Source organism: Nannospalax galili, unplaced genomic scaffold, assembly GCF_000622305.1.
Source record: "Nannospalax galili isolate Female #2095 unplaced genomic scaffold, S.galili_v1.0 scaffold749, whole genome shotgun sequence".
Classification (NCBI taxonomy): domain Eukaryota; kingdom Metazoa; phylum Chordata; class Mammalia; order Rodentia; family Spalacidae; genus Nannospalax; species Nannospalax galili.
This window is the reverse complement of record NW_008359885.1, coordinates 380,716-393,932: the sequence shown is the minus strand read 5'-3', so window position 1 is coordinate 393,932 and position 13,217 is coordinate 380,716. Positions and strand designations below refer to the sequence as shown.

The window sequence follows — 13,217 nt, the reverse complement described above, 5'->3', positions numbered from 1 at the left end:
ATTTCAGTTAATCCCAGATCCAGTCAAATTGACACCCAGGATTAGCCATCACAGGAATCTTTTAGATAGACCCGCTGAAGGGGTATCCCGATTGCCTCACCCTGCATCCCTGCTCAGCATGGAAGAAGCCAGAGCAGTCTGTGGCCTGATTCCCTGTCTGCAAGCTGGGTAACCACTTCAGAGGATGGTGTGATAAGAATAGGAATTGGCTAGGCAGTTAGGGTAGAATGACCCCAAAGAAAAGTAGCCAGTTTCTTGGCTAAAACTCGCAATGTTCTTGGGCCTCTTAGCAACATATTCTGTTCCAAAGGCCAAAAATGTCAAAAATATTTGGGAGCTTTTATTTAATCCTTAGAAGATTTTAGGGTTACCTCTTCAGAAGGGGGAATGTTACAGTAGCCAAAAGTCCCATTAAAAAAAATAATAAAGAATACATGAAGTTAATCAGAAAAAAGTGATGGGGAGATATGGGAGGAGTTGGAGGGGAGGGAGTGGGCATGGATTTGATCAAAACACCTTATATACATGTATGAAATTCTCAATAAATTATTTTTTTTTTTAAAGTGAAAAATTTTGACCTATTAAATCAAGCCCTTATGAACTGCTTAGAATGAGCACTTGCTATCTAATTCTCACAACTGAAACATGAAAAACCCCAAGCAGGCCTAGAAAAGGGAGAGATGAATACTGAGAATTTATCAGGGAAAACTTAATGAAGCATTGAGAATAATTTTAGTTATGCCTTATTTCTATTCTTATTTTTCATCTCTCAGTAAAGTGATCCAGTCATTTTCTTTCCCTAAGCAAGTTAAGATTTCAATTTTGAAATCCCTTTTTTCTGGCAAATTATCTTTTCTTTTAATAACGAGGATTCCAAAGATGGTAAACCCTTCTTGTCCTACTCCTTTCTGATTAATTACAGCTAAGTAATTAATGTTGTCATCTCTTATTCTACAATAGTTATAAAAAGACTGGTCTAAATTCTACTAATTTGGGGCTGGAGAGATGGTTCAGTGGTTAAGAGTACTGGCTGCTCTTGCAGAGGATCAGGGTTTGATTTCCAGCATCCACATGGCAGTTAACAACTGTCCATAACTCAAGTCCAGGGGCATCTGACAGCCTCTTCTGTCCTCCACGGGCATTGCACGAAATGGGTGCACTTACCTACATGCAGGCAATACATGCAAACACATAAAATAAAAATAGTAAGTATTTTAGCTGGGCGTGGTAGTGCACGCCTTAAATCCCAACACTTGGGAGGCAGAGGCTGGTGGGTCTCTTTGAGTTTGGGCCACCACGCCCAGCTCTTTTTTAATTATTTTTTTATTTTATGCGTATTTGTGTATTACCTACATGTACTTAAGTGCACCCATGTCATGCAGGGCCTGCAGAGGACAGAAGAGGCTGTCGGAAAAGGAAATCTATGGGCATGGCAAACCTGGAATATAGTTTTGTATACATTTGAAACATTCCTAAACTGAAAACTTCCAATCCGAAACTTTTGAAGTATCAAAATGACACAGTGGAACGTTCTACACCCAAACCCATGCAATAGGCCAGTAAAAGTGCAGGTTAACCAAAAATATTGCCTAAAATATCTTCATATGTATTAAGACATACATCAAAAATAAATCAATTTCACATTTGGATTTGGGTTCTGCCCCTAAGTTATTTCATTATGCATAAACAAATACCACACTCTACCCTCAAAAAAATCCAAAATCTGAAAGAGTACGAAGCATTTCAGACAAAGAAAACAACTTGTATTTTTTTTTTTTTTTAAAGAAAAGGACCAGCAGAGATGGTTTAGCAGGTAAAGGTGCTTGCCGCTAAGTCTGAGTACCTGAGTTTGAGCCCCAGAACACATAGAGTAGAGAGAACCAACTTCCCCAAGTTGTCCTCTGACCTCCACATGTAAGCAGTAGCACACATCCCAACACACAATAAATAAATGTAATTAAAAAAAGAATGTCACTAGCTGGGCGTGGTGACACATGCCTTTAATCCCAGCACTTAGGAGGCAGAGGCAGAGGCAGGTGGATCTCTGAGTTTGAGGCCAGTTGGGGCTACAGGGAGACCCTGTTTCAAAAAAGAAATAAAAAAAAGTCACTAAAAGTATAATTTAGAGTACCTGTGTATATATTTAGCTCTTTAAAGGAATTTCTTCACATTCTCAACAATGAATTGCATAGTAGTGCACAATAAATTCAAGAATAACTATTACATTTGCTAGAAATTTGTATTTCTTTTCATACCTGTGACAAGAGCTAGGCGCTCCACACCTGCAAAATCTGCATGCTCAATAGCCATAACACCAGCAGCACCAAAGAGTTGTTCAGGATAATTATAAATTAACTGCCTGAAAAACAAATACACAAGAACGTTATGCTCAAAATGGTTATCTCAAGAGAAAACTACATTAGACTACAAGAACTACAAACCTTTTTACTTCTCCAAAACTCAAAGATACTCATTCAAATTAGAAGTTATCTTTCTGCACCTATACAATTTCTAAGTCTAATACTGTGTTTGTGGCTAGTATTAAAACAAGTGTTGCGACTGGCTACCATAAACAAGCCCCATAATTCTGAAAGACAATTTGGCAGCAATGTATGAAAAAATCTTATCTTGGGCCAGTGATATGGCTCAAGGGGTAAAAGTGCTTGCTGGTAAGGCTGGAGACCTGAGTTTGAGTCCCAGGGTTCACATTGTGGGAGGAAAGCTGCAAGTTGTCCTGTAGACCACTTCCAAACAAAAAAATATTTTTTAAATGGAGATAATACATATATTAAAATATTGTATAGGTTTATTGTAAAATTAAAATACTATATATTCATTACATATTAAATCTCCTGACCCACCTAGCCTCACAAAACTACCACAGACCTAGATCTGCTACAGGATATACATGATTTTGCCCAAAAAAGGAGGCATTTTACCACTGTTTGTGTCCATCTCCCCGTCCTATCAGCACCTCTACACCAAAGCAAGCATACTATTTCTTGAAAATTCTCATGTACATTTATCTAATTTCAATTTTATACTGATGAAAGTCTTCACCCAATGTTACATCTATGTTGTAGAAGCAATTATAGATTGTTATCTAAAAGAATTTTCACAAATCACATTATTGAAAAAAAAAAAAAAACTTTAAGCCAGGTGTGGTGGTGCATGCCTTTAATCCCAGCACTTGGGAGGCAGAAGGATCCTTGTGAGTCAAGGCCAGCCTGGTCTACAAAATGACTTCCAGGCCAGCTGGGGTACAGGGAGACCCTGTCTCAAAAACACCAAAAAAAAAAAAAAAAACCCCAAAACCTCATCTCAGAAAAGTCCTATTATGTTGATAAGCTTTAATTCCCAGTAATCTACAGCAATGAAATTAAACACTAGAAATCTTCATGAAACTATAAAAAATTTTACACAGCTTTCTCCTATCAGAGGATTCAGTTTCCCAGGTTACAGTTAACAGTCAACTGAGGTTCAGAGATATTAAATAAAAAAATCCCAGAATTTAGTGATTCATCAGTCTTGAATCATTCCCTATTCTGAGTAGCTTCACAAAATCTTACATTGTTCATAGTGTCAAAGATGAATCATCTCTTTGTCTAATGGATCCACACCTGTATGTTCTACTTGCCTATTTGTCACTTAGTAGCCATCTAGCTATAAAGACTGATGCGACCTCAGATCTGTGTTCAAGTAACCCTTTCATAGCTTTAGATAATGTCCAATTAATTAGTCTTACTTATCTACCTTATAAAGCACTGCATCATCTCACATCATCACAAGAATGGCAAGTACAGCATAGCAGTGTACTGAGAAGCTAATAAGGTACTATGACACGTAACTTTTATTTTATTTTTGGCCTTTTTGAAACAGGGTCTCCCTGTTGGCCTGGAACTCACTATGTAGACCAGGCTGGCCTTGAACTCAGAAATCCACCTGCCTCTGCCTCCCAAGTGCTGAGACTACAAGCGTGTGCCACCACATCTGGCAACACACATACCTTTTATTATAGTAGAGCTGTAACTGTCCAATCTTGTTTTCGCTTATTGTGCTTAATTTATAATAAAAAATATCTTTATCATAAGTAGAGAAAAAGAAGTTGGGGATGGTGGTGTTTGAGACAGGATCTCCCTATGGCTCCAGCTAGCCTGGGACCTGCTATGTACACCAGGCTGACCTTGAGCTCAGAGATCCACTTGCCTCTGCTCCCAAGTGCTGGCATTAAAGGTATGCACCACTATGCCCAGCTCAAGTATAAAAAGATTCTTAGACCATATAAATCTAGTCTTTGACATGATGGTCTACTCTGGATATGTATAAAAAAAAAATCTCTTAGATTTTATTAAAAATCTTGTTAGCATAAGCAGACCTGTTAATAAAGCAATTTATTCCATGCTTAAGAATACGATCAACTTTCTCCTTCATTTTTTCCTTTTCTGCGTGTTCAATTTCTGCAACCTTTGCTGTAGAATCAACTCTTACCCGAGAACCAAATATCTAAGAGAGAAGACATAAAGGCAGCATAAGTTTCATTACTCTAGAAAAAGTTCTATAATATATAGCATATTTCAGTATTTTTATGAATATATGCATCAAAACATATGGCTGTATTATTTGTATATATATTCCAAGCTGTTTACTGTAACTGCTCCGGAGTCACCAGGAACTAGTAACAGACTGTCAAGAAATATAGTCACATTACCTTTATTTTGTCTGTATCCATTCCAGTATTGGCAATAAGAATTTTAGCATTTTCAATTCTCTTTGGTTGATTTACCCCAATTTTTTTATCCAACAGAAAACCTACAATAAACATAAAGAGAATAATAAATACTTCAAGGATACATTAGTAAGTCTTGTAAAGCTATCTGCTATATCAAATCACTATGTCAAAGAACGTTTTTAAAGTTCAATGTACCATGTTTAGACTCTAGAAAGCATCCATTAGAGTAGGATCACAAACATCAATAAGTTTTTAAAAATACATTTAAAGAGAAAATTTTAAAAAAGAGAGAAAATAAGAGCTATTGCAGCATAGTACAGAAACAAATGTACGTTACTCTAAAACTTGTTTCATATAGACACTACAGACTCAGGTCTATGGTAAAAACATTGAATACACTTTCATGAGCTTAAAACCAACAAAAGACAGAAGAAGCAGTGAAGAATCAAAAGCAGAAGATATCACGATTAAATTACTACATTAAAAAAATTTTATTTTCATGTTCTGTGTATGTTTTGCCTGCATGTATGTAAGTGTACCAGTGTTCTGTGTATGAGTGTTTTGCCTGCATGTATATGTGTACACTGCCTGTGGAGGTCAGAAGAGGGTGTCTGAACCCCTGGAAATAGTTATAAATGGCTATTAGCTGCCATGTGGGTGCTAGGAACCAAACCCCGTTTCTCTGAAAAGAGCACCCAGTACTCTTAAGACCACTGATCCATGTCTCTAGTCCCAATTACTACACTTCACTCAGACTAGTGGTAAAATGGAAATACAACGGTCAACAGAGTCATAACCTGGACCCAACCATGCCTCTGTCTTTAATAACTTATGGTTGAATATCAAAGCAGATAACTCCTGTATAAAACAGATAACTAGAGGTAGAGATGCTAATTACTTGCATAGCCTTGCTGATTTAGTGCCATCATATGACCCAGCATGCCCACCTTTCAAAGATTTCTTTCAGACATGTAAGAGACTTTTAGTAGCCATAAGCCAATCTTATGTGTGTTTTCTGCTCTACTCAACTTAATCTTGTCCTTACTCACCAGGTCATCATTATGATGACTAAAATTCCCATTAGAATGCCTGGCACGGAGCACACATTTCAGAATGGTAGGAATATAAGCCAATAATTTAAGGATCTTTATCACCCAGCCCCTGTGAGAAATGCTGCCTAGCCCTTACATATGAATTTAACCAAGAATATACTTTCAGGATTGTACTAACACAAAACAAATAGAGGCATGATACACAGCAAAATCGGGATTCCAAATCACTCATAGAAATAACATACTACACAACTTAGCTCTTTTTGTCCCTTTAAGAAAATCCAGTAAAGAAAATTAAAAATGAAAATCCAGTACACTTACTATAGCTCATTTTGAAAGTAAATAATGTGAAGATACTTTAGAAACTATGCTCTATAAACTACACTATTAAGAAAACAGCACTTCCTAAGACTTATCAGTCCTCAAAAACTATATCCTTCTTTGTCATTAACTATATGAAACTATTTAGTCAATTAAAGAAACAAACAAAAAACGCACAAAAACCAAAACAAACCAACTCAAAACCTACAAACAAAAAACTGGCCGGAAAGATGGCTCAGTGGTTTAAGAGTACTTACTGTTCTTGTAGCAGACTTAAGTTTAGTTCCCATAACCCACATCAGGCAGCTCATTTCCACTTTTAACCCTAAGAGCTGATGCCTGTGGAGTCCGAGGGCACCTGCACTCATGTGCAGACACACACATATATACAGAATAAAAAATAATCAATCTTAAAACAAAGACAACTTTATCCTGGGGCTGAGGATGCAGCCCAGCTGGAAGAGTGCTTGCTTAGCATGCACAAAACCCTGGGATAGATCCCCAGCACTATATAAACTGGGTATGGTGGTACACACCCAAAATCCCAGAGTTTGGGAGATAGAGTGAAGACGACCAGGTGAGTGTTAACTACATGCATGAGAACTTATCTTTAATGACAAGCCCCCCGCCAAAGGCAAAAATAAATAAAAATAACAAAAAAAACCCTTTATCTTCAACTACCTACTGATTTTACCATGCCTCTGTCTTATGGCTGACTATCAAGCAGACAACTCATATGTAAAACAGATATAACATCCAGACTGTTCTTGGAGAATACATGTAGTCCTGAAAAAGAGTACCATGTGAAAGTCGTTTTTGGTAAAGCTTTAATTTTTCTATTAGACAGCAAATAACTTCATCGTATGAAATCTAGAATAATATGATACTGAAATGACATGGAAGAGGAAGCATTCTCAGCATAAGAAACTGATAAAAATGAAAAGAGCAGTTGCTGTGAGACGGCTCAGCAGTTAAGAGCACTGGCTACTCTTGCAGGACTCTGGGTTTGATTCTCAGCAACCACATGGCAGCTAACATCTGTCCGTAACTCCAGATCCAGGCGATCTAACACTCTCTTCTGACCCCCAAGGGCACTGCACAACAGGGGTTCACTTATACACAAGCAGGCAATATACTCATACGCATAAAGAAAAAAATAATGAATTAAAAGAAAATAGCAGTTCCAATAAGAGTGGTCTGTAAAGACAAGTTTTCTGTTGCAGCATGTCACTGGAAACTAGATTCATTGGGTACTGAAGCTCAGGAGCTACCAAATCTTCCTTTCCACATTTGATACACATACATACCTTCATCTAAATAGGAGTCTGCCAGACTACCGCCTAGTTTCTTGATGACATGAATTGCCTCCAGATTACCAGAACCTTTCAGTCTGAGAACAGCTTCTACAGCTAATTCAGTAAAGTGGTCCTTGTGATGAGTAAGAAGCTTTGAGGACAATGTCGTTCCTGCAATATTCATTAAATCTTGCCGGAATCTGACTTCATCAGAACTAAATAAAACCAATCAAAAAAAGAAAACCATGCTTGTTACTAAAATTATCCAAACCTATTAACCATGCTTTGCTTTTCAAAAGCTATTTTCAACTAGCTATTCCTAAGTACTTTGACCCTAACCAGGCCCTTAAGTCATACCCTAACCAGGCCCTTAAGTCATATGAAAAGTAATCAAGAAACACATAAATGATATTGTCTTCCTCACCAACCGCCAAAGAGGTTGAAGCACAAGCAAGCCCAAGACTATCAAATATTGTCAAGAACGGGGGAAACAACCATTTGCCAAATCCTTAAAGTAGCATTTTTTTCTAGATGTTTGATAATGTACATCAAAGTAAATTAAAACAAGTATATACCTTTGGACTTAGCAATTATAGTTCTAGGAATATGTCCTGGATAACAAACTTTCCACATTATTCTAAAGTGAAAACTTGTCAAAAACCCAATTTTCCAAGCATAGACAGCTTAAGCAAATTACATTAGTCATAAACTCAAACATATAACTATCAAGACCCAGAAATGCACTTGTTATCCAACTAAGTTAAAAAGAGATTAATAAACTGGGCATGGTGATACATCCGGCAACTTCATAGGCTGAAGCAAAAGGATCAGCTCAAGCCCTAGGCCAGCCTGGGTTACAATGAGACCTTTCTCAGACAACAAAAAAATTAACAAGCCAGCCTGGTAAAGTACAGGAGGCTAAGGTTATGAAAGCTATCTCTCAAAGGTAATAAGGATTGGACTGCTAGGGTAGGGTGAGCAAGCAAGATCATGCTTGTGTATCTTTTCACAGTTCTCAAGGTTACACTTTCACAACAGTAGTTATTTTCATATACCAACCCATGATCAACAGCAGAACGCAACAGAGCCTCTCTTGCTGCCTTTGTGGCTTCTCTCCAACCTGCGATGATCGTTTGTGGATGAATCTTTTTTGCAATTAAAGTTTCTGCTTCCTATCAATAAAGTCATATAAATAAAAGTTATTAGCTGGGCATGGCGGCCCACACCTTTAATCCTAGCACTCGGGAGGCAGATGCAGGCAGATCTCTGTGAGTTCAAGGCCAGCCTGGTCTATATAGTGAGTTCCAGGCCAGCTGGAGCTACAGGGAGATCCTGTCTCAAAAAGACCAAAAAAAAAAAAATTATAAAGGACTGGCTTGCTTTAAAAAAGTACTTAAAAAAATAACAGTCACAAAGAAAATAAGGTGAGGATTGTTTAGCTGCTCTTACCCGGAGTAATTCTGCTGCTAAAACAGTAACAGAGGTAGTGCCATCACCAACTTCATCATCTTGAACCCGTGACATATCTGGAAAAAAAAAAAAAATTGAAATTATTTCTCTGTACTATGAAGTTCTTCAAAAAATGTCCACAATAAATCTAAACCTCAGGTATACTATGTTCCACATCTGACGAAGTTTGGGGGACTTTTTAGATCTGAAATGCTATGGTTGGAATATGCCCTCCCAAGTTCATGGAAACTTAATCCTTAGTCTTTTTCTGTCTCATCCATGTTGTACTTTCTTTGTCACTATTATATCACAGCAAAAAGGATTTTACCAGACATTGCCCCTTGATCTTCAACTTCCCAGACCCCAGAACCAACTGTGAGCCAAATTGACTTGAATAATTTAAAAACTATGCAGTGTGGTTATAGCCGCCAACAATGGACTAAGGAACTATGGCACTTCTGAAACTTACTTTAATAAGTGAAAGATACGAATAAAAGCAGTTCGTCACAAGCCACTAGGAAGTAAGTTATCATAAAATGTTAAGAAAACAGTATCTTCAGACTCACCAACTAAAACTTTAGCTGCTGGATTGTCGACACCAATGTTTTTCAGAATGGTGGCACCATCGTTGGTTACCATAAGAGAAGCATCCCGTCCACTGCTTAGCAGAATTTTGTCCTGAAGGGAACATACTTGTGTCAAATTAAGATCTAAGTACTTCCTGAAGAATACGTAAGTGAGTCAGTACACTCGCTCAGCAGTATACTGCTGACACGTAAACACTCTGGATGGCTATCTGGCCACCAAATGTTTTCAATGCATACATCCTACAACCAAACCTCACTACCTAGAAACACTAGACGACATGCAAGGAAACACAAACTAGGTTTGCTACAGCACTGATAGACAACACTAAAGTTACAAGCGAGCTCCAAAAGCTTGTATGTCAGAATGAATCTCATTTTTGCAGGTTAACCAAAAAGTTTATTTTAAAAATTAAGGTTGTAATTAACGCATGAAAAGAGGTAGTACTTACTCTGAATTTGAGGCCATGCTAATGAACAAGTACATACCAATATCACATATGTATAAGACAAAACAGTATTTAAGAACACGTTAAGGAAATATATTAATACATAAATTAAAAATCTCTATATGAGAACAGAAAAAAGTAGGAAGTTGCACATCCAAATGGTAACACTTGTTGGCACTAGAGAGAGGCATGGGATTGGGGACAATGATAGACAGGAGGGCTTTTATAATCATAAGCTTTAAAAGATTACAAAGCATAAAATGTTACTATTTCCACTAAGTGCTTAATTTTTTTTTTTTTTTTTTGGTCTTTTTGAGATGGGGTCTCCCTGTAGCCCCAGCTGTCCTGGAACTCACTATACAGACCAGGCTGGCCTTAAACTCTCAGACATCTATCTGCCTGCCTCTGCCTCCTGAGTGCTGGGGTTAAAGGTGTGCACCACCACGCCTGGCTGTGCTTAAGTTTTTAAAATTTATTTTCTTTTATGTGTATGAGTGTTTTGCCTGCATGCACCTCGAGGAGTCAATGCGCCTGTTAGAGGCCTGAAAAGGGCATCAGATCTCCTGGAAGGAACTGGAATTACAGACAGTTAGCAGCCATGTGGGTGCTGGGAACTGAATGCGGCTCCCCTCCAAGAGCAAACAGTGTTCTGGACTGCTGAGCCATCTCTCCAGCCCCCACCAAAGGCTTTAAAACATTATCCAAAACCAAAATAGATCACACCTGAGAAAAGAAACCAGAAACAAAAATCAAACATAAAAAGTTTTTTTCTTACCATGCCCTTTGGTCCCAAGGTGCTCTTTACTAAGTCTCCAATGGCAATGGCACCAATAAAAGATGACTGAAGTTTAAAAAAAAGAGATGGTTAAAAATCACTGTCGCAGAGAAAACTACACTTGTGGTCTTTAAAAGAGGCAGAAGAGGCTTACCAGGCGAGCTGTCTCTGCCCTCTCTTCATCAGCTCCAGCCTTGAAGATATTAACAGGAGCAAGGGAAAGGGACGCCTAAAAAGGGAAACCAAGATATACTGTTTTTGAGTAACAATTCTCTTTAAAATTTATGGTGCCTCTCCCTAGGCTGATAGGTAAAGGACAAAATAACTTACAATTTCAGGGGGGTCCACCATGGCATTTATTTACATGGCAGGAGAGGGACTTATAAAAGGTCCCCACGGTAAGTACACATGACAGACAACTGACTGGAACGTGTGGGAAAACGGCACCATTAAATAAACCTAAGGCAGGCAGCGACCTTCCGTCATTAACGGGACCAGGTGGACACCCTCCATCTTCCACAGGCGCGCCCAACCACCCGGCACTCCAGGCTCCGCCCAAAGGAGGGCGGGGCTGCTCGAGTAAGTACTGGAAATTTCTTCACTTAGGGCTAGGCCGGGGTCCTCGGGATACCCAAAATGTGAGGAGGCGGGATAAGAAAGAGATGCTGGCTTAGGGCTCTCTCTTTCTCTCGGACTCCGGTGGAGGGCTCCGTCAGCGGGTCTCACGCAGGCCTCAGGCCCGGCCCACGCCATGTGCGGCGGCCCACTACAGGGCCGCGGGAAGCCTACGATACCGGATAGACCGAGGGAGCAGCAGAGAGGCCGCACGCTGGAGGCCGAGGCTGGGGCAGAGTTCTCAGGCCGGGGACTGGGCTCACCATATTCCGAAGACTTCCGCGCACACGCTAATCCCTCAATCCACGCCGGGAAGCCAGGACGAAAGCGAAGCGGAAGTGACGACGCCCTGTGCCACAGGAGGCGGGGCCTGGTCTGCGCATGTTTCCGTCCGCACTACTGCGGCCCTCCGCGGCAGCCTGGACCGGAAACCTAGCCGCTTACTGCGAAAGGGGCGTGATCTCGGCCTGGGCTCCGCCCACGTGCGGGGACACGGCAGACTGATTTGTAGTAGAACCTAAGAACAAAGCGACAGTACAAAAATTCAAAAAAAATTTTTAAGGCAGGGAAGAAGAGGTGTTTCCCAACATATTAATATTTTTATTGCCCTTTTCATTTTAAGCACTATTATTATAAAGGAATGCTTCCTTTCATTTAATTTTAGAACTTTGTAATTGGACATTGACTACTGGGGTCAAAGTCTAGTGAGTCTTAGCTGAGACATTTCTCTTGGCCCTGTTTACCAGTTTTTTTCCTTCACTTTTTTTCCTTCCGGTAGAACAACAAATATGCTGTTATATGATGTCTCCGTGGAGATCAAGATCAATCCCAAATGTTTTTTTTTAAATACTTGTTTTTAAGATTTATTTTTATGTGTATGAATGTTTTGCATATGTGTAGGTGCACCTTGTGATGTAGACAGTGTCAGATCCTCTGGAACTGAAGTTACAATAGGTTGTGAGCCACCACGTGGGTGCTGGAAACTGTAACCGTGTACACCTCAAGAACAGCATGTGTTCTTAAAGGCTGAGCCATCTCTCCTGAACCCATAAAATGCTTTTGTATGATCCAAGAGCTGAGAATAGCCACAAACGCAGAAACCTCTGCCTTCCCAGCATTGGGATTAAAGGCAGGTGCCGGTCACATCCAGCTGGTTATATATATACATATATAAAATCTCACGCTTTTATATGTGAGTGTATAGCCTGCATATATGTACGTGCACCCATGTTGTGCAATGACCTCAGAAGTCAGAAGAGGGCACTGGATTCCTCTGAAACTGGAGTTACAGACACTTGTTAGCCATCACGTAGGTGCTAGGAATTGAACCCTGGTCTTCTGCGAGAGCAGCTAGTGCTCTTAACTGCTAAGCCATTCTTCAGCCCCAGCATATTCATTTTTACATTGTAACAAGAGGTATGAAATGGAGAGTTGAGTAGTTATGACACTCTTAAGGGTCCACAGATCATAGAATATTGATTTATTATATAAAAAAAAATCTGTGACCTTGGTTTACACCATTTCTAAGGCCCAATATGAAAGGGGTGTCTTCGGTTGAACAAATTGTTATTTGTTGTTGTTATTTGTTATTTCTGTTGTTGGAAAACTTGCTTTTCTTAAGCAATGTAATAGGCAGACCCCAAGTAGCATTTGAAAACAAGTCTTGGTGACAAACATGCCTGCAATATTAATTGTGAACAAATTATGTACCAGGATACATTCACTATCACGTCCAGTGGGCCGCAGGCAAGCTTGAGACTGTGAGTGATGGGATATCAATGCCCCCTCCCTGTTCGGCTTTGGAGTAGGTAAACATAAACACTTGGATGAGAACCAAAAGGCAGACCCTGCCATACTGATCTGAGGTTGGGGCAGCCAGGAGATGCCTGGGATGACACTCGAGAATTTGTCCTTTCTCCATTGCATCTTTGGACCTTTCATCCTTTCT

General features: G+C 39.5%; 1 protein-coding gene across 1 annotated transcript in view; it reads right to left on the bottom strand.

Annotated features, from left to right (window-relative positions):
- The window catches only part of Cct2 (chaperonin containing TCP1 subunit 2), a 22,503-nt gene extending 10,823 nt beyond the window's left edge, over window positions 1–11,680 (bottom strand). The window contains exons 1-10 of the mRNA XM_008823701.3: window positions 11,533–11,680; window positions 10,809–10,883; window positions 10,655–10,720; window positions 9,413–9,524; window positions 8,847–8,923; window positions 8,457–8,569; window positions 7,410–7,612; window positions 4,709–4,809; window positions 4,376–4,503; window positions 2,256–2,359 (exon numbers count right to left, since the gene is read on the bottom strand). Coding sequence (XP_008821923.1) covers window positions 2,256–2,359; window positions 4,376–4,503; window positions 4,709–4,809; window positions 7,410–7,612; window positions 8,457–8,569; window positions 8,847–8,923; window positions 9,413–9,524; window positions 10,655–10,720; window positions 10,809–10,883; window positions 11,533–11,535 — 982 coding nt within the window. The 5' untranslated portion in view covers window positions 11,536–11,680. The remainder of the gene's footprint in view (window positions 1–2,255; window positions 2,360–4,375; window positions 4,504–4,708; window positions 4,810–7,409; window positions 7,613–8,456; window positions 8,570–8,846; window positions 8,924–9,412; window positions 9,525–10,654; window positions 10,721–10,808; window positions 10,884–11,532) is intronic.
- Window positions 11,681–13,217: the final 1,537 nt, after the last annotated feature.